Source organism: Thunnus thynnus, chromosome 8 (assembly GCF_963924715.1).
Source record: "Thunnus thynnus chromosome 8, fThuThy2.1, whole genome shotgun sequence".
In the NCBI taxonomy this organism is placed as follows: domain Eukaryota; kingdom Metazoa; phylum Chordata; class Actinopteri; order Scombriformes; family Scombridae; genus Thunnus; species Thunnus thynnus.
In genome coordinates this window covers 32317170-32343746 of record NC_089524.1, presented here as the reverse complement: position 1 = coordinate 32343746, position 26577 = coordinate 32317170, and the positions used below count along the sequence as shown (strand labels likewise).

The following is a 26577-nucleotide window of genomic DNA, read 5'->3' as shown; positions in this document are numbered from 1 at the left end:
GTTGGGCAAGATGGCTATTGGACAGGAGAACTGTAAACAGACATGACCTTATCTATAATATCTGTATTTGATAGATTAAGAAAGACCTGTAATGCCCACTTAAGCAACCTCATCCTGTGTGTTGCACTGTCCTTCCTATATAAGAAAAGAAATTCCGTTAAATTTTGACACTTCGGTCTCTACTGTTCAATGGTCATTACAAAGAAATTATTTTAATATAAACGGTTTACAGCATGTAAGGTTCTGCTAGGGTATGGCAACACCACTTGGACAAACCACTTATGACATTATGAAATGAGAATGGGATGTCTTTGAAATGCTGTTTTTATTATTATTATTATTATAATTATTATTATTATTATTTTACCTCAACAGCATGCTCATTGATTACCCATCTGAGCAGACACACAGAACTCTGTCCATTTATATTTTTTTTCATCTCCTTTTCTAGTTTCTTTGGCTCTAATTTGTGCCATTAGTGAAAATGGACTTCTGTATTTTTTATAATATTTTTTCATATTTCTCCCCCTCACTAACTACCAAAGGGACATGGGTGTGACTTCAGTTTATATTCATAATGTCAAAATGTTTGTTCATACAATTAGTCTTTTTTGTCTAATTGTGTCTGTTAGAAAAGTAATAAACACAATGACATGTAATTCTGAAATGATACATTTGTCTTCCATTTTTTTTCCTGTTCCATAAAGTAACAAAAATACTTGGGATTCTCCGGTCTTTTAGGAAATATTATGCCACTTCTATAGAATTGGCTTATTTTAATTTATAATGGGAAATGAATGTGTAGGTCTTTTATCTCTAGGACATCTATTAGTTACATGCTGATAGTACATGGCTACACAAAATAGTGACCTTTTCCTCAGCTGTCACTTGCATAATACCCTGTGGAACATTTGAACTTCCTCTTTTTTACATTTGAGATTACTTTTACTCTTACTCTTTTTTGGCCTCAGGTTTCATAACTGTCTGTGTTTTGATATTGTTTGTGTTTGTTTAGCCATTCTTGTTCAGATCTAGTTCAGCGGAAGTTGCACAAAGTTGTGTACATTCCTCACAAGTGATGCAAGACATTTAACAATGTTTAATTTGTCAACAATTGAAAATAAGAGAAGTGGGCGTGAGTAGAGTTTGTCTCAGCCACATATAGTGGGGCTTTCAGCAGTATGCATTTAGTTTGAGATTTATTGACCTATAAAATTGTAGAGTACATCCAACAACCTTTTAGCATGTCTCTATGGGCTTGTGGTGGCATATAAATTATACATATACAGTTATACAAGTTGACATGAAAAGGACCTGTCTTTATATATTTGCTTTGACCAGATTGATTTAGTTTTATGGCTATACCATCTCCAGGTTTAGTTTATCTGTAGATAGAATATGTGCCATGCTATTTGAAGCATCTTACAAACTCCACAGTGTGTCACAGTTTGTGATTAGGGTTTAATATTTTCTGGGCATGTATCGGTAGCCTACTGGTTGAGGTGCATGCCACATAACCACAACATCTGCAGTTCAAATCCTGCAGTGGACTTTTGTTGCATGTCGCCAATCTAGCTCTCCCTTCATTTCCTGTCATCTCTCCACTGTCCCTATAATAAAAACATAAAATGCCCCCTGAAAAAGAACATTTTCTCTGAGGGATATAAATAAAGTTTGATTTTAAACATAGATTGCAGAATAATGTTATGATTTCATATTTGTCAAGTCATATTATGGTATAAAAACAAATCTTTTGTAATCTTTTAGAAGGACAATGCCAACCATACAGAATCATGTGATGCTCTGTTTTTCAGAATATCCTCTAAATTACTTTCAATATGTCACATGCAACCGTGTCAAAGTGTTCCAACGGTTTGAGTTACAGGCCCTGCTGATATGGGCTATGAATGTCTTTGAGGACTGACTATCCAAAAATTGTGCACCATTATCCCAAAGAACAAGGACCATTAGGAACAGTTATAAACACTTGTGTTCAGATGTGGTCGGACAAGACATCGTACCAACTAGTTTGTTACAAGCAGACTCCAGCTTTTACTTGGGAATAATTAATAAGTTTTTGGTCATTTCAATAAACACTAATTTATTTAAAAATTGGCAAACCCCTCCCATCAGCAAATTCCATCGACCTTGGTCGTGTGGTCAATAAACGATTGATTGATTGATATGCACCATGGAAACACAGAGGCCTTACTAGTGTGACTAAAAAACATCTTAGCCTTTACTGAGATTTTAAATGCATCTCATTGTCTTCTTCAGCTGATGAAAGGATTCCATGTGGCTGAAAGCTCTAGAGATGGTTTTTGTCAAAATACTATATCCAAAGTCAAGAATGAGTTTTCATGCTCAGAATCAAAATTTCATTTTTTTTAAATAACTAGATTACGCTGCTTCAATTTTGACTACTGTGTTTTTTAAATGTGTCACATGTCAGTTGCCCAAGTTTATCGGACTACAATAATAAATTGTGGTGTAACCCTTTAAGGCCCTTATCATTTCAGTCTTTATTGTGTTTAGAAATGTGTACACTAAATTATCAAACAAATGAGCAATTTATTACATTTGTATTCGCATTTGAATTACAAACTAATTCACATACAGTGCTTCCAGGTGTTTCTCCTGAGAGCAGGGGGCAGATTTCCCCAGAATTCCTGGGTACTTATTTTTGTTCATAATAAAATGAGCATTATTTGTGGTCTCTCTGGCCAAATCAACACACTCCTTTTTCATAAGACTTTTTCTTTTTGCTAGTTTGTCTTTATTGGGTAGCATTTTTATATACTATCCAGCTATTACACATATTTTCTTCAAAATATAGGATAAGAAAGATCTATGCTCCTCACCATGGGCACCTGATTATGTTTTAAAATGGGGGAGAAAAAAAACAAATTTCCTGCATTGGATTAAGTCAAGAAACTGCCCTAGTCTAGATTGAGAGTGCTATGAAAACCAAGAATGTATTAAGAACAGTATATAATAGAAGGATGGCTATTTCATATTTGAAATTATATTTATAAAAAACATTATGTAGCCTAAAATGGTAGTAGGTTGCAGGCTGCTAGGCAATCTTCGAGGTCAAACAAGGACAAACAATTTATATAAATCCAAACAGCCTTACAACACATCACAATGTGATTTGGATAATTAAACTGTGTTAATCAATACTGAACCTGAGGGTTGCTATTCACAATACTCACTAGGCCATCTTCAAAGTCTAATAATTGCAACAAAATACGAACAATTTGGATGAAGGAAATGGCTTCACAACTAACCTAAAAAACTATTATTGGGAATCATGAAAAGGTTTCAGAGCGATAGAGACACAGAATGTCTATAGTGACTCACTCTTACACCTGCCTGTGTACACATGGTGCGAGAGGAGAGGGAGAAGAGCCACTGAATGAGATTACTCTGAGCAGCATGCATGGGAATAAATTACAATATAATAGATATGTGTATATTTCTGGCATCCCCCCTGATGGTCTGAATAACTCACTGCTGCATGGTGCTGCTGTTGTGCTGTGCTGCTCTGTCTTGTCTGTCTGTGCGCTGTCCTCTTTTCGTGCAAAATTATCAGTTATGAATTTGTTTTTTGTCGCATGAGAAAATGGATGTGTGGTGTGAGAGAGTGTGAAAAGTGTCAATTGCCTGAGTCTCATGGCCAATGCGGAAGAATTGGCAGCCTTGGTTAAGGTATCAACAGAGTGATTAAAATTGATCCTGAGGGAAACATGAATGTCTTTATCAAATCTCATGGCAATCTATCCAAAAGTTGCTGACACATTTTGTTTAAACCCACAAATGTTAACCTGCTGGTGGTGCTAAAAGAAAAGTAAGGAGATCACCAGAGTGATTAGGTCACATATTGATCTTCTGGGCACCATGAATGTAAAAAAAAAAAGTCATTAAAAAACACGGCAATACATCCAATAGTTGTTGAGATATTTTAGTCTGTAGCAAAGTGGTGGACTGACCAACAGACCAACATTGCAATCCATAGAGCCACAAAAGTTGACTCCCTCTGAACGGAAGGAATCCAACAAAATTGGTTAAGCAAATCAAGACATTTGCACATGAATGCTTGGTTTCCTGATGATTGGAAAAGTGATTAGGTTTTGATGATTGAACATGAAGATAAGGATGCATTTATCAATTTAGAGGAAGCAACAGAAAATATAATGGATGGAATGGTGAACATGGGCTGTTAACTCATTCTAAAAGTCCAGTACATTGTTTTTATCTTGTTTTTGGTTGCTGCTGTTATGGTGAGCATATACGGTAAATGAGCTGCATCCTGTAGGAGTAAAGCAGTAAAGCATCCAAGTTTCCCTTGTTCTTTTGTAATAGTACCACATTTGTCCATTGGGAGACAAATCCTGATGAAGTCTGATCTCACTGCTCATTCAAAACACCCACAAACCACTCTCTTCTCAGTGAGGGTGGTATTATTGCTGTGCCAAGATTGAAAAGCCATTATTAGTGTTTTTATGTTGTCATTAGCCAGTTAGTGGGCCCAAATGGGCAACATTAGCTAAGCACAGCATAGACTGGCTTTTCACTCATATATTTATTGCTGGTTACTAATTTATTAATTTGTTTGTCATCCTGCAAAGAGTCTCCATCAGATGCAGGCCCCCTTGACCTGAGTACAACACCACTGGATAGATGAATAAATGAATGGCTTATTGGGGCAAATTCTGCAGGAGGGGTTTCATTATGATTTTGTCTGTTAGAAATCACCTCATTCTTTCCTCTTTTTCTGCAGACACATCATGACTGAGCTGATTGAAACCGAGAGGCTGTATGTGGAGGAGCTGCAAAGCATCATGGAGGTACAGTATGTCTCTTCCTAAAGGATTTTGTCAACCATTTCACAATGCATCATGGCTCACTAACAGTCAAAATAGCTGCGACTTTGCACTTCTAAGTTGGATTAGCCTCTTTTTCTCGAGAATTCTCCAATAAACAATCTTTGATCTTTGCTCTTGATACTGTTTAATTTCCATCTTATTACAATTCGGATTATTTTAATACTTCTAGCCATTGTACTCACCGAGTTAATTACCAAGATGTGGGAACACCATCAGGCAGGTTATGAATATCATCAATATTTACTTAACAACTACCTGGACTACCTTGAGGTACCATACACGTCACAATTGTGTGTGCACATAATTTTCCTGTGTACCGAGGAATGCTTATCGCATTTTGGGTGTGCTCACTTTTTATCTCCAAGAAAAGTGGTTTAGATGTACTGTTACCTTGTTAACAATCTGTCTGATTGTGTGACTGCTCATGTTTTGCACCCTGTCAGACTTAGTTTTAGTTGTCATTGTGTTCCCAGGTCTCAGCTATTACTTCGGTGAGTACAATGTTGTCATAATGTTATAGAAACAATTAAACTACAAAAATGAGATCCAAATTTAAATAAACCTGTTTAGGTGACACTCCATGATCTTCACATGTGAATTAAGTAGACAATATATTGTATATTACAGTTAGAAAGAGCTAGAAATGATCAAAGTAACATTTTACACTAAAGGACAATTCCAGGTATCTGTAATTGAATATACTCAATCTGTAATTGAATATGCCACTTTTTAATTCTACTCCACTATGTACTCATGCTGTGTAAAGCTTACACAGTATGAGTAATATAATGCAATGTTGATAATATAATGCAGTGGTATATATTGAACTACCCAACAGCATGTGAAGTAGGCAAAATTAGCTCCATTATGATTAGCTATGACACTGAAAGTCTGTTTACCAAAAATATGATATAGAATAACTATCTGATATGGACTATTCCAAATTATGAGTACTTTTACCTCTACATATCTGCATTTTCCTGATAATATTTATATACTTTTACATAAGTAACATTTGAATCCAGGACAGTTACATTTAATGGAGTATTTTGCAGACTTTCTGTTAAAACTTTACAGTCTCCAAACCCAACCTGAGATTACTCAGGTAATGTCTTAGAGCCACAGAAGACATCATACAACATTGCTCACAGGCTGAGTAGTACCCCCCATCACATGTAACTGACTTTGACATGTAAAATCAGCAAAATGCCCCAAATCAGAATACCCTGTACCAACTGCAAGAGATGCATCAACAACATTTATAAGGTTCTTCATAGAAGAAGTCCAAGCCATTTTATACAGTTCTTAAAACAGAACTGAACTTAAAGGATGAGTTCACAATTTTCAAGTCTGCCTTAAAACAACAGTCAGGTACCCAAATGGACTTTGAAACAACAGTTTTTCTTGCCATAATCATTCCTAAGTGATGGAGGACAAAATCCACAGTCCTCCTTCAGAAAATGTATTTAGAAGTTTATCTGAAGCTAATATGAAGCTTCAACATCCAAATGAGTCAAATCAAGTAGATATCTTTCAACGTAACAGTCTTTTTAGTGCCAAATTCCCTCTTTTTATTACAATTCTTCCACCGCAGCTCAACAGTGAAATGCTGTCAGAGGAAACACAAAGAGGGAATTTGATGCTAAAAAGACTGTAAATGTGGCAGATATCCACTTGATATGACTAACTCAGACTGCTGAAGCCTCATATAAGCTTCACAGTCATTTAGTGCAAATGCATTTTTGCACTAAATGACTGTGTGGACACACTGTGGATTTTGGCTCCCATCACTTACACTGAAAGCACATTTGAAGGAGATCTTTTAATAGCCAGTATGAACAGGAGGAATGATTACAGCGAGGAAAACCTCTTTCACTGTTCATATGGACACCTGACACATTTGAAAAATTGTAAAGCTATTCTTTAATGCTCTAACTATAGGTGTACACTGTATATCCATGTTGTTATAGAGCTCTCACAGAGGCCATGCTGTCATACAGTAACTCATACTGATGCATAATGCTAATCTTTAAATTTCATCCAATACAGACAGCCAGTATAATCTGTTATGTTTATTAGTGATCATTAGATATACACCATATGGAGTTATTAGTCAAAAAATATAATTCAGATGCACTTTAGTTCCTCCTCATTAAATAAATGTTGCGTTGTTTTACGGATGATAGAAGAGAACCCAATGTGTCGTCTTTGATTTCTGACCTCGACACAGCTCTTGGTATTGGATTTGATCATTTCAGCAGGTGCAGTCTGAATACAAATAGTCTCCAATCCAGATATCCAATAGCACTATGACTATTGGTGTATCTCTGAGTTCATTAACCACATTGATTGCCATTCAGTAGAAAGAACACATTATTTGTTCTTCTCATAAATCCAACCTCCAGCTTCCTGTCAGTGTATGAACGTCATATGATCTCTTGGATTGAATATGTCCAGTCAATTTTCTACAGGACTACACACTTACGAGTGGTTGAACTCCATCAGGAAGACATTGATTCTGACTGTACATTATATTGATCACATCAAACACAGCATGGTGTGTTAGTGTATAGTAGTCTATTTTTCATTCTCATCACCCACATGCGTCCATCTCTGGATTGTCTTTGACACTGCAGATGTGGAGACATTAAGAATCTCTGGCAGTCTGTTTCAGGTTGAAATGATTAGCGGTGATGTTTTGCTGCCCTGCTGGTTTATTTATGGCTAATTTTTCTATTTGCTTTCTTTTTCTTCCTCAATGTGTCATCTTTCTACCCTCCTCCTCTCCCTCCTCCTCCCCAGGGTTATTTTGCAGAGCTTGATAACTCAGAGCTCAGCCACCTCATCCCCCCGTCCCTAGAGAACAAGAGAGATGTGCTGTTTGGTAACCTGCCACAGATATATGAATTTCACAACAGGTAGGCGGAATGCATTTTGTACATTGCACTGCCATATACTCTGTATCCTGGAAGCTGAGCACAAGATAACATGGCATTGAGAAACCACTCTATCCTCGATAAAGGACAAAGCTATGAGACAAAGATGCTAGATTATTTTTACTTTTTATGCATAAAAGGTAGGAATAGCCTTGATCCTGGTCTGAGTCCTTTCATAATGGATATCTGCCTATACTGAGTCTGATCCGATGACACAGCTGCTCAGTGTTACATTTACATTTATTCCTTTGGCAGATGCTTTTGTCCTAAGCAATGTACAATAATTTTAAATTGTTACATTATTATACATATCAGCAGATGATATGCAGTGTTGATTAAATGTGTAGCACATTAAGCTAGCTTTAGCCTGAATTTACCACACCTTGTTTTTCATGTGCCACTTAATCCAAATACTGGAGGTCCTGGTTCCAAACTATTAAATTGATCCACTTAATTATTGATACAGTATGAAATTGACATTAATTAGAAACAGCTGATATGAGCTACTGCCAACCACATTTGTCATTTTAACCAGCAAAAGTGGCGGTTGGCGAAGGCTAAAAATGAGAAGCTGTTACCTGAATGTTTTATACACTGATCTTTGCTAGTAAGAAGGACAGAGGAGCCATGAAAGATTCAATAGCACCGGAGTTTAAAATCCATTTATTTTCCAATCCTGATCTCATAAGTCACAACTCAGTGTGCTAAAGTATTTTTTTTAACATTCACACACTCTGATTTTCACTCGCATTTGCAGCAAAATGCTGCACTGCAGAGTCCAGCTGTAGAGAGCAGTGCTACTACAGGTGGACAAAACACACAGAAAGTACAGTAAAGAAAGGATCAGATAGGATCACTGATGTCACTAAAAGTTTAATCAGTACTTTCTGACTTCCCTACTGTGTCTGCGTCTCTCAGTCACAAGCTCATTGGTTCGTACTGAAGATCTAGATTGTCAAAACCAGGTCACAAATGTGTATTTACTTTTTTCCTAAACCAGCTGGTCATTGTAGCTTATATCAAATGTTACTCAGACAGGAGAAAATAGTGTATATGTTGGGGACTATTTTCAGCTGTGGATGAATCCACATTTGATGCTGTAGTGAGTATTTTTGGCAGCAGGAAGGTGTGTGTGGAATTGAGTTAAAATAAATTATAGTGTGTGTGTTCATAGTAATGAAGGAACATGTCAACCAGTGTAACATTGTGGCTCATTGACGTGTTTTTAATAGTTTTTACCCTCATTTGCCACACATAATAGCATAAAACCTGTAGTTTAGCTCAATTTAATTTCACATCAGTGAGGTTAAAATGAATCTGTGTGTAGTTGGAAATAACTAACTGGAAACATTTGATAGCATAGAAATAACTTTTACTGATCTCCTGCATAAAATTGATGATGTTAAATCAGATTTGGAAAACAGCTCAGCAATGGTAATGTATCCCTTCCATAAGGTTAAGTTGGTATGTGACAATTCAAAACATGACAGTGTCAACAAAAGTCTAAAAGAATGTAAAGTCCAAAAAGGTAGAATGTGTGATTAGAATATTGGATTGTATGAGATTGTGTGTGTGTCCAACTGTATATCAGTAGTTTCAAAGTACTGTAAGCCCAAAATCCGTATATCTGCTTGGTGAATTGCTCAGAGTCAGTGGTTACCAAGTGTTACCATTATTATATGTCCATATGTTTCTGTCTTCTTTCTAAATATTAATAACAGCATTTATATATAGTTTTTATTTTAAATAATAATGCTGGTAAAAGGCTGCTCTTGTCTTCCCACTCACTCCAACATCCCTCAATCCACAGCTCCTTTGCTGAAAGCATCACACACACACTCAGCCTCTTTGCAATCAAATGTTAGGACTAAGATATTTTATCTGAAGAGGGGGAGGAACAGCAAATAAACTCAAGGATTTTCATCTCTTTGACTCTCGTATTGGTCAGATTTATCAGGGTGTTTCTTACCTCGAAACCACACGTAAGAGTGCTGATAATGCATGATAAACATACATTATAAACTGCATTACATCACTAGATACAGAACCAGTGTTTCCATTACCAGCTGTTGCTACTGTGGTGCTGAGCTGTGTGAGCTGCTCCATCCTGATTGCATGTGGTTTATATTTTACTTCAGTGCCATTTAATCATTTATTTCTTTTATAATGATTATGAGGTAGAAACAGATCTGTCCTTTTTGCTTTGACACACTAGTCATACTAGCCATCATCTTTCACCTTTGCTCTAGAAGCAGTGTCAGCCGTCGTTGTTTCTATGGAAACCACCGTGACTGCTATCTGAGTGGGGCTGCAGAGTAATCAGTGTAGGGTGGTTGCTGTTTTGTGTGAGTTTCCAGTCACTGCTAGTTGTATTTATGTGCAGAACACATTTTACCTTTAAAATTAAAGTCAAAATTGAAATCTCCTCATTAGTTGCATTTCTTTCATGGATCCATTTGTGGTGATAGCAAATGACCAGACTTTCAAAACTCACACCAAAGGGCAGTCTTGTAACCTCAGCACTGCATAGGTTACCCCATGATTCAAATCACAACACAGAGCAACGTAGAAAGTGATCAAATTACAGATAGAGTCAAGGATGGGCTAACCATGTCAGCCCTCCAGCTGGTTACCTGCCTGTGATGATTGTGGAGGGGTCCAACACACTGCAGACATCTGTGTAAAACAATAATTAATATGTTCTGAGTTCATCACAGCACAGAAAAATGTGTAATTAATCACCCGGACAAATTTGAATGATTAAAAAAATTGCCAATTATATAAACTAAGGTTTCAAAATAAAAAAAATAAGCAGTATTCTCTGCCCTGAAGTGCTGAGGCCGTGTCTGCTGAAGACGCTGAAAACAACTGAACAGCCTCTGAGCTAACAACGTTTGTACCAAACTCCCCCATAAAAATACACAATTTAAAAAAGTTTCTAGATGCGAGGCAAGCAACATGGCAAGCAACATGACGTTAGGAGCCACTGTTTAATAATATTTTGTAGGTAAATGTGGATTTGTTTCAGTAAAAATGCAACTTAAATGACTAGTTAACAAGCGAACCATCACCAATTATCGTTATGTTAAATAGTCATTATTTTCAATGGAGTTCGGTGCACTTAATGTTACTCATTCCTCTGCTGAAACGTCCTTGGTGGCTTCATTGTGGCTGTCACCCTTGGAATAAAAGCCTGTCACGCTGTGCTTTTTGGTGAAGTGATGCCATGCAAATACTCTCTCTCTCTCTGGCCAGGGACATCCCAGCCACACAGCTGGTGCTGAACACAGAAATGGTGAAAAACAGTTGAATGCTCTAACGCCACAATTCAGAACTACATAGCAATCAGCAATTATTCAGCAATTATTATCTAACGTGTATAATGTGTGTGTAAGGATCAAAATCAAAGCAGCAGAGGCTGGAATGTCCTAACTTTAGTCTCTAGTATGGGTCAAGCTCTAAACACTGGATCCTACGATTTCCACAATGCAACCAATAGAATCTTTTTGTTAGATCCTCCCTGATGGTAGATGCCCATATCTTTACTCCAGGCTGAAATTACCTTAACATCATCATCTTGGTCATTTCCTCGTTGTACAACAGTTTCCAAAGGTTGAGTTGTACTCCTTATGACTCGTAAACTAACCTTTATGTTTAAAATTGGTGGAGTTACCCTTCAATTTTACAGAGGAGGTGTTGTCGCATGGTGGAAATATTTAATTTGCCAAAATCTGTGGCACTAATGGAAACAAGGATGTCAAATTACCCAAACAGGTCCAATCAAACAACCGCAGCACCTACACTGACAGAAAGTCCATAGTTTTGAAGCTAAGAACTTACGTATGTTATCTTAGTGGCTTAGTCACTTCAAGCATTGTGTGTGTGTGTGTGTGTGTGTGTGTGTGTGTATATGTGTGTGTGTGCTCTTATTCTGTGTTTACAAATCACTTGCAGGACATTTCTGAGGGAGCTAGAGAACTGTGCAGAGAAACCAGAGCTGGTTGGAACCTGTTTCCTGAAAAGGGTGAGTAGCTGAGAGACATGGTGGAAAGTAACTAAATACTTTCCACCACAGTGTCGTGACGTGCGTATACTTTACATGAGTATTTCCATTTTATTACCCTATACCTCTATGTGATACTATATATACTGTATACAGTACAATAAGAGATGATTTCAGACTGTCTCTTCACTCAGACATGTTTTTGTGTTGTCAGAAAGAGGAGCTGCAGGTGTATGAGAAGTACTGTCAGAATAAACCCCGCTCCGAAGTCCTCTGGAGACAGTGTGGAGACAGTCTTTTCTTCCAGGTAACACACACACACACACAGTAAGTGAATGGTTGTGATGGACGTGATGAGGAGATTCATCCATGAAGTGCTCATGCTGCTGTTTATTACTTTAGACTAGTCTTTGATTTGTTACCTCCCCATACAGCAGAAAGCCATCGTCCAACCTGATGCTATAATTGAATTCTCCTAACAGCAACATGCCCTCCACTGTTGCTGTCCCATTTGGTGACTTAAGGTGATAGGACAAGTGTGTCTTGATATGACTCCTGCAGATTTAACACAAAGTCAGGTATGTCTGTCATGTGTCCCTCCCTGACTGACAATGTTTGGTGTTTGTGACAACAGGAATGCCAGAAGAAGCTGGACCACAAACTGTCTCTGGATGCTTACCTACTGAAGCCAGTCCAGAGGATCACCAAATACCAACTCATGCTCAAGGCAAGTACCTACACACACACACACACACAGTCATGTTTCCATCACTTCAGAGGGCATGACATTGACTTACATTCATTTCCTGGAGACTTATCCTAACCCTAACCATGACCACCACATGCCTAACCCTAACCCTTACCCTAACCTTAACATAACCCTAAACTAACCTTAACTTTAAACCAAATCTTCACCCTAAAGTTAATGATTTATATTAAGGGGGCTTGCTTTTTGTCCCCATAAGGGAGGCAAGTCCCCACAACATGACTGTGTAAACAGATTTACGTCCCCACAATGTGAGGAATACCTGGACCCCACACACACACACACACACACACACACACACACACACACACACACACACACACACACACACACACACACACACACAATATTGTCATGGCATGACCTCTGAAGTCTTGCTGTGATTGAATACTTAATGTGATTTTGCTACAAGACATCTGTAAAATCTATCTTCCAAATGTGTTTGACTAATGTGTGAGTACATTAATAACAATAATAACAATAACATTATTTTGTGCAATTATCTCTCTGATTAGTTCAGCCTGCTTCACATAATCCCCCAGAGGAGTTATGAAAAGCTCTTTCTGAGCCCAGAGCCACAGTGAGAATATAGATTTTCACCCTGAGACATATACCGCTACACTCCTCATGTTGGAGTGCAGAAGTTAAAGTCCCAGGTCTGTAACCAATCTGCTGACTGCTACTACTACAGTTATTATATATAATGTACTTCAACTCACACTATAAACACAAATAAACTATTACACATTACATTATTTCGATACTAGACCTCATCTGTTATTCATAACAGAATAATCAAATAAGTAGATTTTGTACAGTCTGACATCATAGCAACGAGATGATGAGCTGCCTTCATCTCTTAGGGATAAATAATGTTGAATGAATACACAGATCACACAACAGAATTCATACAGTATGTGTTCTTATAATCATAAAATGATCAACGCCCACTGTCAGATAACTGATGAAGATGAAAGTAGGAAGTTCTCCTGTCATTTGATTTATCTTGTGATGATAAATATAAAAGAGAGGATGAAAGGAATAGGAGAGAAGAGGAAACAAGAGAGAAGGAGAGAGGAGGGGAGGATCCTTAGCTCAAAAAAGTTTGAGCTAAGGATCTGGCAGCCTTCTTCTTGGCTTATCTTAATGGTCAGCTTGACCTGCCCCAGCTGGAATGCCCCAGTTCCTATAAAGTCAGTGCCCCATTCATGCTGATTGGACATCCCTGTCAAAATTCAGAATCCTTTTGAAATTCAATTTCTTGATGTTCACAAACACCAGAGAATACTGAACTGACTTCACTGTTTAATCAGGTCTTGCTTAGAAAACAGCCTTCATTCATTAACAGTCTTCAAAATCCCTTCATCATTATGTTGTTTCACACACTCATCTTTAAACCTTTAAACAAACCTGTCGCCATACAAGCTTCCACTTCACTCACTGATGAGGGTTTACTCCACGACAGAGCAGCTGTTGCTTGAACAATAGCCTGACACCCTAAACCTGATAAACCTGTTACCTAAACCTATCACTGTTAATGATTCATTCTCCCTGGCACTCATCTTCTCTTTCTTTCTTCCTTTCATCCACACTCTTCCCTTTTTTCTTTTCCTCTCTCACTCTTTTCTTTTAATCTTTGCTTGTTTCTTGTATTTTCTCTTCTCTTCTCTGCTCTTCTCTTCTTCCTCTTCTTCATTTTATCTTGCCTTACTGAATGGTTCTCCTACCTCCCTCCTGTCTTGCAGGAGATGTTGAAGTGCAATAAGGGTGAGGGGACGGCAGAGCTGGAGGAGGCTTTAGCCACCATGCTGGACATCATCAAGTCCGTCAACGACTCCATGCACCAGATAGCTATCACTGGCTTTGAGGTCAGTGTGTAATTTGATGTTTCCTGCTTTTGTATTTACACTTGTTACACATGAACCATCTATCTAGAGACACTTTGGATCATCTGAGAGCCCTTGTGATTATAGATCATATTTTTAACCATCGTCCAAAACGAATACAGTACAAGCATTTATTATTTCTGAAGAAATTTGAACTACATATGGTCAGTTTTTGCTCCATCAGGTCATAAAAAATGACTTCTGCAACATGTTACTCTCCCAACCAGACAGCTGGGTTGTGTTGAGGAGCGGTCATTAGTCAGAGGCCACAGGTGGGAATTTACACCATCTTTATCTTTCCTCCATAGATACAGATGCTTTCAGTTGCACTAAAGCCATTACTTGCAACACAACATAAAATCACACACCTGTGTATACTAAGTAGCATAGGTGTCCATGTGCCACACACACACACACACACACAAGCTTTGAAGTGCTGTGTTGTCAACCTTGACTCCACATACATGTAATCAAAGTGTGTAAAAGGCTGGTGATAAAGGGTCTTTTCTTTAATCTTGAATATTTGTGGTGTGATTTAAAGAAATCCATCGCTGGATGTTAGACATACACATGCACATGAAAGATAAAATCATGAAAATATAATAACATTATATATTAACGTCTTGTTCTGGGTTTATTATATGATATGTGATATCAACCCCATTTAATAAGCCTTAGTCCATGGAGCCGTATTGAAAGAATATTTCTTGTTGACCTAATTTCATCGTTCTGAAAGGACCCAAATGCTGACACTATAGGCAGAACAGGTTGAAGAAAAAGATCTTTCATAAATCAATGTTCCAAAAACATGCTTAGAATCAGCCAAACAGAAGGGAGTCCAAACAAGCAAACAAATCCAGAGGGGCAAGTCAGGCAGCACGTCAAACAGTGGCGGCAAACAGGCACAACACCAGCAACAGGGAAGCAGGAAACAGTTACAAGATCAGGCTCAGGTTGCTGGAAAGCATAAAGGCACAAAGCAACATTGATGATCTGGCAGAGGCAATCCTCGTCCTTGACTTGTTTGCTCGTTCAAACTGCTTCCCTGAGTCTGCATTTGGATTCTCTTTTTTTTTTTGTCTGTCCTCGTACACACACCTGTGACTACATGGTAATAATTCTCTAAAGGTAAGGTCTGTTTCTTTAATGTAGCCCTGACAAAGTTCTTAGAAGTCGACAAAAACACTCAGAGAACTTAAAGAACGTTTCTGTGATTTCATCACATTCAAGCATCTCCATGTGATTCCCCTGGTGATCCCAGCCTGTGTGTTTGATCTCATAACAACTTTTCTTCTCCAGCAAGACTCTGTATAGCGGAAATAGTGATTTATATCATGGTATGGATCTGCTTGGCCACACAGGGACACACAGTTTGCAATCATGAGATCAAAGACTTTGTATCACATGTTCAGTCTGGCTGACCAGTCAAATTAGAGCTTTGGGCTGTATGATTATCCTCAGCTTAGTCTGTTAGAATACGGTTTGGGTGTGTTTATTATAAAGATGATCTGCTGGGTAAACCTCACTGCATTCATGGCAACATACTGAAAGGGAAAAATATGAAAATGTCATAACAGAAATAATCATGAAACAAAATAGAGGCTGATTTTCAGTTAAATACTTGCTGGTATTATCTTTATTAGGATCAATTGTATTAATTCAAAGTATGTTGAAATATTTCAGTCAAAGTTTGAAAATGAGTCAGACAAAGTGTGATGAAAGAAGAGAAATGATAGTATCACACAGTCAGATCACACAGAGAGGCCATACAGGATGTGCCACTGATGGAGGAAGCCGGTTAGACTTTGATTGAAGCTGATTTAAGTTTCGGCATCTCAAAGCCGTGAAGCTTTGGGTTTAGTGTCGCTGAGGGGAATTCTTTTTGACATCACAGGCTGGATCCAGGTCCATGCTGTGCAGCTGTTGCACTGCATCCTCATGGATGTCAAACTTCCTCTCTGAAAGCAGATGAACAAAAATTCCCTCATTCGTGCAACTACTTCCCACTGCAGAAATGTTCATTTGAACACGTTCAGTCGTCTCTTATTGAGATACGATGGAATTTAATTGTTTCATTTATTTTCAGTGGTTGAGAATGGTTGCTTTGAATATAAGACATATGTTTTTTCTGGAAATTATATTTGAGAAACATAGGGGTGATGAGGGCTGGACATTTACGGTACTGTATGTTAGTTTTTCATGTGAGGCTTCCTCGTACGAGTGCTCCACATCAGAATCAGCAAACTCTCTTAACTGCACAAACATTGCTCATTTCAACCACATTAATGTCACCAAAATGGATGCCCCCCACAACATTTCCGGTGAGATTTCCTTCCAACGAACAATAAATAGAACTTCAAATCGCGGAACTTCAAGTTCCTTTCTCAGAAATCAGCAGATTAAAAAAGATATCACAAATTTAGCTTTGTCATTTCTGCTATATGGGAACCCAAAAAGGGAGGAAATGTTACCTCAGCTGTCAAAGTTGTGTCATCACAGAGCAGGTCTGTGACAGATATGAAGAAGTGGTTTTACATTAAGTTAGATGCCAAAAAGCATTTTGCTAAAGTAAAGCTGTAAATGAGGTAGTTAAAGGGATGTTACAGTCACAGAGATGGATGACAGGTTATATTCCAGAAGAAGGCTCCTAGAGAGAGAAATAAAGTCCCCTGATCAGCTGTTGGAGTGTGAGGAGTTTCATGCCAATTAAACAAAAAAAAAGTTGTCAAACCTCTTAGTAAATTGGCAGCCATGATGCAACAGAATATTATGTTTATATTAAGTTTTATTTTAGTGTTTAACTTTTATCTTAGTTGATTTTGGTAACTTACTTAAAGTCCAAGTGAAATTAAATAGCATTTTTGTTGCCTGCTTCAGCAACATATCTGCTGTGTAAATCACCAGGAGACACCAAAAAGGGGGAAATGTATATTTTATACATTAGCTCTCTCTGTACAATAACCTGATGCACCAGATGGTTTGTTTCACGGAACCATCTGAGAAGTCGTCCTTGGACACTGTTTGGAAAAGGGCAGGCACTTTCAAAAAATACTTTCTCAGGTGATTGGATGAACCATCCGTCTATCACTGTCTTACCTTGCGAGGCAGCTGGATTCGCAAGATCACACAAGAATCCTCATAGGACGCTGATTGGTCAGAACCGCAGGTGGTTCAGACATAAGCGCATAACTTGAAACCTGACAAGATGGATTCTTGAATCCAGCTGCCTCGCAAGTTAACAGTGGAAACCTTAATTCCACACAGCCAATCAAATCTTTGTATACAGCTGTAACCTCAGCGTTCTATCATAGGCAGAGCAGACAGTCACACTGAGCCTGATTGCATCCTGCTACACAACAGAAGAGCCACAGACTCTGATCAACAACCCACATTAGCTTTCCTGCTAAAGTCTCCTTCTTATCTAACTTACACACACGTCTTGTCCTGCAGGATTTTTGCAAAAATACCTGCAAATTCCCCTTCCCCCTTAACTCTACTTTGTTATCTCATCTGCTATAGAAACACAACTGAAGCAGGATTGTGCATGTGACATGTCTGCCACTGCAAACTGCTATGGATGTATGGTGCTCTACAAGTCTGACTGTCTTGTGTTTTGATGTTCACAGGGAAACCTGAGTGAGCTGGGGAAGCTGCTGATGCAGGGATCCTTCAACGTGTGGACTGACCACAAGAAAGGCCACAGCAAGGTACAACTCCACACTCCAGCAGCAAGTCTCACTCTCCCAACATCATTAGAGGCTTGAATAGAAACTTTAGGACGCCATGCCATGTCATTTTGACATCAGTAAACAGAACTGCTTCAAAGAAACACCCCAGTGTGTTTGCAAGTTTTAGCTGCTTAACTACAAATCATGTATATTTTTGCTGACCATTCTCAGTTGCACGCTGCACATTTTTAGATTTTCGGATGTGTGTTTCCGCTATTCCAGGCATCCACTGATTTCTACAGACCCCACCAGATGTCATGAAAAAAATGAGGAGATAGAAACTAATTTGTTTTGAACTTGAGTTACTATTTAATGCTTTCAGACAGTGCACACACAAATAAATAGAACATAACTTTGAAAATTGGTCACATTTTAACTTTATAGTAAGGGATGTAAAGGATAACTCTGTTGGTTTACATTCATTTCTGTTTGATATGAAAATCTGTTGGCATCTTTGGCATCACAGTGACATTTCAGTCCTTTCATCATCAGTACCGCTTTACAGCAGCCATGGTAAACTGTGATAGACTTTCATGATGATGCTAATAGATAGTCTATAGATTTTCATATCATATGAAAATGAGCTGGAAACCAAAGGATGGCTAGAAGACAGGAAAAGTTTATTCTTAAACATATCAACATGGTTTGCATTTGTTTAGTTGTAAGGTACACTATGTGACTTGTAGTAGATGCGCTAAAACATGCAAAACGGGGCCAGATGCTGGCACAGGCATTTTAGGCAAATACTGAGGTGCCAGAGAACAGGAGAGGTCATGTTGAGATGGAGAGAGAGAGAGAGAGAGAGAAAGAAAGAAAAACATAATGATACATGCAAAGTGCTGTCATGCTCTTCACTGTGTTGTCAGTAGATTATGTTTACTTGCAGTTCTGCTCAGACCACCAAGCATCAATCATCAGAGATTAAAAACAAACACCGCAGTGTTTGCACAGTTTTGATGGTCCTATGATTGATTCTTACTAATAATGTCACTCATGTTTATTGTATGCAGTTCTTTTCAGCTAAATACTGGTAACCAGCAGCAGCAGGGATAAGATTGTTGCATCTACATTTTCCAGTTTTTGATGCACAGAATTTTATGCGTGTGGCTCAGAGTGTCGTTTATTAATTATTTAAATCTTCCAACACATGTACAAGGATGTGACAATTAGCTGACCTGCTGCATGAACTGGCCTGCAAAGATTCAAGTGACATCATTTGAAATTCGACCAATGTCAGAGGGTTATTACTGAACTCCATGTTATGACACTTCATTTGACTACAACATACTAATACTCATCAACATGAATATGATAGTTGAACTGTGGAGTAATAATGGACAGACATATATCATGAGTAAGTGACCTGACTGTTTGAACTGGTTTCAGGTGAAGGACCTGGCCAGGTTTAAGCCCATGCAGAGGCATCTGTTCCTGTACGACAAGATGCTGCTGTTCTGTAAGAAACGAGATGAGACCACAGACGGACACGAGAAGACCCCGTCCTACAGCTTCAAACACTCCCTCAAGGTCAGACACATATGGTGTTGTGTGTGTGTGTGTGTGTGTGTGAGCAAAATGTTTTTCTAGTGGTGTCTTTTCTGGTTGCACAGAGACACATACAGTAATTGTTCATGAGAAAGACTTTCAAGAGAATTATTTAAAAAAAAAAAAAAAGATTTGGTTGTTAAAGTTGTATTAATTTTGGCCACTAGGGGGCAGCAAGATAAGCAGTTATTCAACTTCAGCATACACCATGAACATAAATATTACATCAGCTTGATATGAAACCATATGAGCCACAACATACGCATTTTTTTAAGTACCTAGTTACAGATAACCAGTCAACATGAGTGATGAATGTGAATAAAAGCTGTGGATGAAGCTAGTGAATGTTGGCTTTTTAATAATTAATTGTAAATGAGGGTTGCATTACTCTTGAATATGCATGTGATGTTTTTCTCCAACAGTACTTTTGTTTTTGTGAGTACTCAGAGGGAGCCTCTTTTCTTTCTTTCTCTGTTAATTTGACTTTCTGTTTTTTTTTTGTCTTTATCTTAAAGCTGAATTGATCAGTAGTTTTTATATTACCATTCAACTGATTATGTGTAATATGAGAGGGGTCACTCACTAAGACAAACCCACAGAGAATTATCACCCATTTCTCCAGCTCTGTGGAGCTTTTTAGCACATTTTATCTATTTACTGCATAATTCAGTTCAATCAACCCCTGCTTCAACCTTCAGCAGGCAGCCGTTTCCTGCAGAGAAGCTCTGAAAAACCTGTTGTACGCAACCTGCCCAACCATGTTTTTCACAGGAGTTGGTGAGCTAAGAGCTAAAAGAAAACTTCATCAGGTAGACAGAGACATGACTAACAGGTTGATCATGTTGCTCAGTGTTTGCAGGAATGTAAATTGTTTGCCAATATAGCCATTATGTTAAAAATATGTCAGGACTGTTGTGCAGTTATTCTGCCCCCGAGAGGCCAAAATGAATTCATGCAGCTTTAATGTTTTCTAGACTTCAAAATCGGAAGATAATAACAGGTTATAATATAGATGGATACGCATACACAATCCTACAAACAGACAACCCGTTTCCATGAACGTGGCGTTGATCAAGAAGTTGTCTCAAGGCGTAATAATCTTTCTGTGACCTGCTTTACTCCTTGACCACCAACTAGAAGGGTCACTCATCCTGTTACACACAGAAACAGATTTCAAACTCAACAGTTTTCAAATCACAAGACTATGTATTCTCTCACAGTTGTCCGTGCTGACACACATTTCCCCACAATCTGCAGCCCCCAGCTTCCTGTTTCCTGAAATGTCTGTCTGTGTGTGTCACTTATAGTGAAAATGAATCACCCAACTCTGCGGTTCTGTTCAGTTCTACTGAATATTTTTACTTTTGGTTTTTCAGCCCACACATTTTGTTCTATTAACCTAGTTTCCATCAGCAGCAGCAACTGTTTTCAGTGAAAACCTGATAAACTCATTGTACACTACCTGCCCAGCACCAAACAGCAGAGTGACAAAGATGGTGACAAGCTGGTGAACACAGCGGAGCATTTAACAGCTAAAGGAGGGTGGACAGAAACACGACTCCAAATGAATGCTAGTGTTCCTCTGTGTATAGTGGATGTGTAAACAAGCAACTGTTTGCTAACACATTAGCCGTAACAACTTTAATAGGTGATCTGGTTATGTTTCAGCTTGTTCCACTGGTCCAAAGTATCCAAACCCAAACCCAGAAAATCACACATCAATTGATGCAACTGCAGCTTTAAAGGACAGGTTCACAATTTTTCAGGTCTGTTTTAAAACAATAGTCAGGTACCCAAATGAACATTAAAATAGTTTTTTTTTTTACCATAATCATTCCTCCTGTTCATACTGACCATTAGAACATCCCTCCATAATGCACTTATAATGTAAGTGATGGAGGACAAAATCCACAGTCCTCCTTCAGAAAATGTATTTAAAAGTTTATCTGAACTTAATATGAAGCTTCAACATCCAAATGAGTCAAATCAAGTAGATATCTTTCAACGTGTCAAAGTTCCTCGTTACTGTACTTCCGCCGCAACTCAACAGGGAAATTACATTTTCTACAGTTTGTGTATTTGTGCACAAAATGACTGTGTGGGCACACTGTAGATTTTGTTCATCACTCACATTGAAAGCACATTTGAAGGGGATCTTTTAACAGCCAGTATTCATATGTCACTACCTCCAGGAAATTGCAATTTTGCAATCGCAATAAGCAATTTTTCTAAATTACCACAACTTTTCCACATGGAATGGCAAAATCAACAGACCGCTTGTGATTTGGTGCAATTGCCGCATAACATGTCAATATAATTTACATCATCGCAGGTAATGAAACTATATTTTTATGTTAATGGATTTATTTTAATGGCATGTACAGAAAATAAATTTAAAAAATAGCACTGAAATATAGTTGTTTCTGTGATATGCAGTATGCTTTTTATGGAAGAGCATATAAAACATCACAAATTGTATGGCTTTTTTGGCTGCAATTATCACAAAAAACAAACAAACAAACAAACAAAATAACTGCCCATATCAGTCCTGGAGGGACTGACTGTTGTCTTAAGACACATTTGAAAAACCAAAAAAAAAACAAAAAACCCATCCAAAAATGATTAAGACGGTAAAGGATGGTTCTCATTTGCTTTACTCCCATGTTTGCATCAACATTAAAAACAACAACAGGAATTTGTCTACATTTGGATCCCCCAGAGCAGTTCACAACAACACTGCTTTTTAAGTTGAACTAAAAGCATTTTCACTCTCATACAGTGCAAGCAGTTTCTCATGGCACATAAACAAATGCTCTTTACCAGCAGTGGATTGCTGACATTCCTCCATATAAACCCCTGGGGAACTGGAGCTGTCATTGATAAATATTCTGTACAGCTCCTCAGGTTCTCAACTAAACAAGTCTACTGAAAGCAAGTCGCGAGGGAAGTCAAGTATGAAAGGAATTCAATCATTCCACTCTTTGTTTAGCAGAACAGCTCAGTATATCATGCTTGTATTTCTGTCTGTGTTGTCATGAACAGTAGCAGTGTGGCATTCATGCATCATATGTGCTAAAATTTGCATCCTGTGACCTCAAATAGAGCATGAACGGTAATGAAACGATGCATTTTGCATTTTAGTCACATAAAAAGGCTGCTGAATGACTGGCACGTACTCTACCTCCCGTTAGAACTGGACAATTCTGTATCTCCTGCAACAAATGACCCAGTTCCTATCTGAAGCAGCATTCAGGGGTCTCATTTATAAAACAGTGAGTGGGATCCATAGTGTACAGAAGCCGAAAATGGTGTGCACCAAAAAATAATCAGATTTATAAAACTGTGTGCATGCATGAATGCAAGCATGTTTTTCCTTTATAAATCACAATCAACTTAAAAATGTGACCATGAACCTCCCACGTCCTACACTCCCACAACTAACCATGAACGGTCAATGCAAAAGTCCTCATGAATATTGATGTACATGTTGTTCCTGTGGAGAACGGCACAAAGCTCGAGAGGCTGACGGCTGCAGCAGCTGTTTATGCAGTCAGTGCAACAAACGAAACAATTCCTGAAATTAAACAAAGTGGTCAGACATGGAGGTAGATGCCAAGAAGCGCATTGCTGCATATTGTCAGTGTATGAACTAGTGTAGGCACAAGGACACCAAAGCTCACTGCTTGGTAGCATCTATTGTATATAGACACATATGACTGATGAGACCTCACACTGCATATCTAAAATACAATAAACACTGTATTCAGTTATATTTACTCCAAAATCCAGCATGCAGATGTTTCTCTAATTTACGCATTCCACATATGAGTGCAGGTGGTGAAGATGTGAGTGTGAGGTGACTGGAGAAGGCAGAGTGTGTGTGGCAGCCACCGCAGTGTCTCCAGTGCACTCTGTGCACCTGACAGCACAGTCGTCACTGCAGCGATTTTCTACACAAGAACTATATGGAAACTAAAATCATACCTGTTGATATATGCACAGTCCTAGAAGATGTTATTCAAAATCTATTAGTGCTCCATTCTGCAATTCTTTAAAGTTATTTGATGTCATCTTGGATTTCCACAACCGATGATGTTAAGTTCATCAGTTAGTTAACGTGGTTGAGATGAAAAGGAATCAGTATATTGATGCTTAATATTGAGGAAAGACAAGCCAGGCTTTCCAGAATCCTGCTACCTGCTGCTCCACAACTTTACCATGAGTGCGAGCACTGTGCAGCCCAGCCCTCTCCTCTGTGCTCTGGGGGTTGGGAATGTGATGGTGAGACATTGCGCTCAATATTTCATGAATCGTTTAATAATAAATCACAGATGTAATTGGTTAAGATCTGAGTTGGCTTATATCTTTTCAAATTGAAAGGTGTTTATGGAATAGTTATGGCTCACTATAAGCGCAAGTAACACTGCTGGCTTGAATGTTTATGATAAAGTGGATCTATAATTAATGTTTGATATGAAGTGTAATTAAATGTGTGAGAGGAATCATTATACAATCTGGCTTCAATTCACCACCTCACCATCTGCATCACCAATTTCCCCCCGTCTCCAAAATGTTTGTATGCATGGATCAGAGTTTACGTACAGGTGCGCACATTCTCCCATCAGGTTTGTTTTTATAGATCACAACTTTTTCATAGGAAGTAACATACATATCTTTCAAGCTCCGTTTGTGCACGCACAATGATTACAAATGAGTCCCCTGGTCATTCATAGCTGCCATTGACGATGCATTCAGGCTCCAACCCTCTTGACCATGAAAACAGCAAGAACAGCTCAGGAAAATGAAGCATCTTGTGTTTGAATGGGAGTGAGTGGATGAGGATAGGACTTGAGTATAGGTCCTTCACAAAGACTTCATCACACTGTCAGAATGCTAATCTGTAGAGGCTTTAAGTGTTTGGTGAATGCTTGTTTTAGATGTTTAAATGCCTCTAAACATGAACAAGGACTCGCTGATGTACCATTATTCTTCAAAAAGGATCAACTGGGCAAAGCCAGCAACTTCCCCCCGGGGATAGATTATAAATTTGTTCTGGAATTTGCTCTAAAGGGCAATATCAAGAAAGACAGATCCTGTATTATTATAATTATATCTCGTGTCCCTGTCTTGCACAGAAGCATGATGTCAAAATCAATTTTTAGTGATATTTAATATTTGTCTTATTGTCAACATATCCCATTAGAAGAACACTTTGTCTCAACACTTCATGACTTCTCTACCCTGTTTTATTCATTCCCACTGAGGATGTAAATATTGAAATGGGTTAAAGTTACGTAATGTTTCTGTTTTTTTAAAGGCTTGGTCATTTTCCTAAACAGCTGGTCAAGGTCATTTTTAACAAACACTACTCAAACAGGAAGAAATGCTATTTTTAACTGGGGATTAATACACGTTTGATGCTCTATTTAGTATTTCTGGCTGCATGACGTTGTGAGTGGAATTGAGTCAAAATAAACCAGTGTGTGTGTTCATGGTAATTAAGCAACATGTCACCCAGTGCAACAGTGTGGCTCACTGATGTGTTTTTTAATTGTTGTACAGCACTGGAGCTCTACAACACAGAGGAATAAGATATATCAGACCCTGTTGCATTTAAGGTTCAGTTTGGATTGTGTAGATTTTTTTTATTCGGTCATTGCTGATTGTGTGACATAGCTGACAGTGTTTACATGCTCTAAAAAGTAAAGGTTCATCTTGAATGCAGCTGCAGTTGCCGCTGCATGTCACAGATGTGTCTGCTGTGCTGTCTGTGTGCAGATGAGCGCTGTGGGGATCACAGAGAACGTCAAAGGCGACAGCAAGAAGTTTGAGGTGTGGTACAACGGCAGAGAGGAGGTCTACATCATCCAGGTAAACACCTCTCCTAACCGCTATATGTTCACTTCCAGTCAGGTTCCTTTGTTTTTTTACTTTAAGGCTGTTGTCAGTACATTTAACACTGATCACTGTGGTAGAGTTGGAAAATTGCCTGTCTCATCCAGTGTTTCAGTGTAATTAAATGTGTAATGTAATACTCTGTTCATGTCAGGGAGAAAGCATTTAGTTTGAATATGCCGATAAAACTGAAATAAAAAATTAATTTGAACACCTGGTGATGTAAATGAACACAAATATTTTCAGCTTTTATTATCTATTATTTATCATATATTTATCATATATTTTGATTGTAAAGAAACAATTAATATTTAATTTAGTCATAAATACTTATTGGGAGACATCCAGTGATATTTTCCACAATCGTCCTCTTGGGGGCAGTGTTGCACCACACAGCTCCCCTAATGGCTCTTTGTGTTAAAAGGCCTTTGTTGTATATGTTGGCTTATTTATGTGTGTGTGTGTGTGTGTCTGTGTGTGTGTGTCTGTATGTGTGTGTGTGTATTCTTCCCCAGGCTCCTTCTATGGATGTGAAAAATATGTGGGTGTCAGAGATTCGTAAAGTTCTTACGGGCCAACTAGAGGCATGCAGAGGTATACACACACACACACACACACACACACACACACACTTGAGAATATCTCCTCCCTTGGGTATTTTTTACCAATTTCTTTAAAACTTACTTCAATCCAACTCGCAGCTGAAGAAGCACATGTCTGTATCCATTCATTGGTTAGCATCTGTTAGCCTGGTATACATGCATCATCATACTCACATACACACATGGTTGGTACAACAAAACATACTTTTTTCTAATCATACATGCAACTAGTTGCTTGTGCTGCAAATGTATTTCATCTTCACAATGCTGTAGTCCAGACTTTTCCCCATGCTCATGTAAACACTCAACTAAGTGTGCTGGAATTAT

The 26577-nt window shown here is 38.3% G+C and overlaps 1 protein-coding gene across 5 annotated transcripts in view; it reads left to right on the top strand.

Moving 5' to 3' along the window:
- The window catches only part of mcf2l2 (MCF.2 cell line derived transforming sequence-like 2), a 154014-nt gene that overhangs the window by 89153 nt on the left and 38284 nt on the right, over nucleotides 1-26577 (top strand). For all 5 annotated transcript variants that reach the window (XM_067597970.1, XM_067597966.1, XM_067597969.1 and 2 more), the window contains exons 16-25: nucleotides 4784-4850; nucleotides 7692-7807; nucleotides 11780-11849; nucleotides 12043-12135; nucleotides 12463-12555; nucleotides 14340-14462; nucleotides 18107-18187; nucleotides 19595-19735; nucleotides 25532-25624; nucleotides 26164-26242. In XM_067597970.1, the coding sequence (XP_067454071.1) occupies nucleotides 4784-4850; nucleotides 7692-7807; nucleotides 11780-11849; nucleotides 12043-12135; nucleotides 12463-12555; nucleotides 14340-14462; nucleotides 18107-18187; nucleotides 19595-19735; nucleotides 25532-25624; nucleotides 26164-26242 (956 nt within the window). The remainder of the gene's footprint in view (nucleotides 1-4783; nucleotides 4851-7691; nucleotides 7808-11779; nucleotides 11850-12042; nucleotides 12136-12462; nucleotides 12556-14339; nucleotides 14463-18106; nucleotides 18188-19594; nucleotides 19736-25531; nucleotides 25625-26163; nucleotides 26243-26577) is intronic.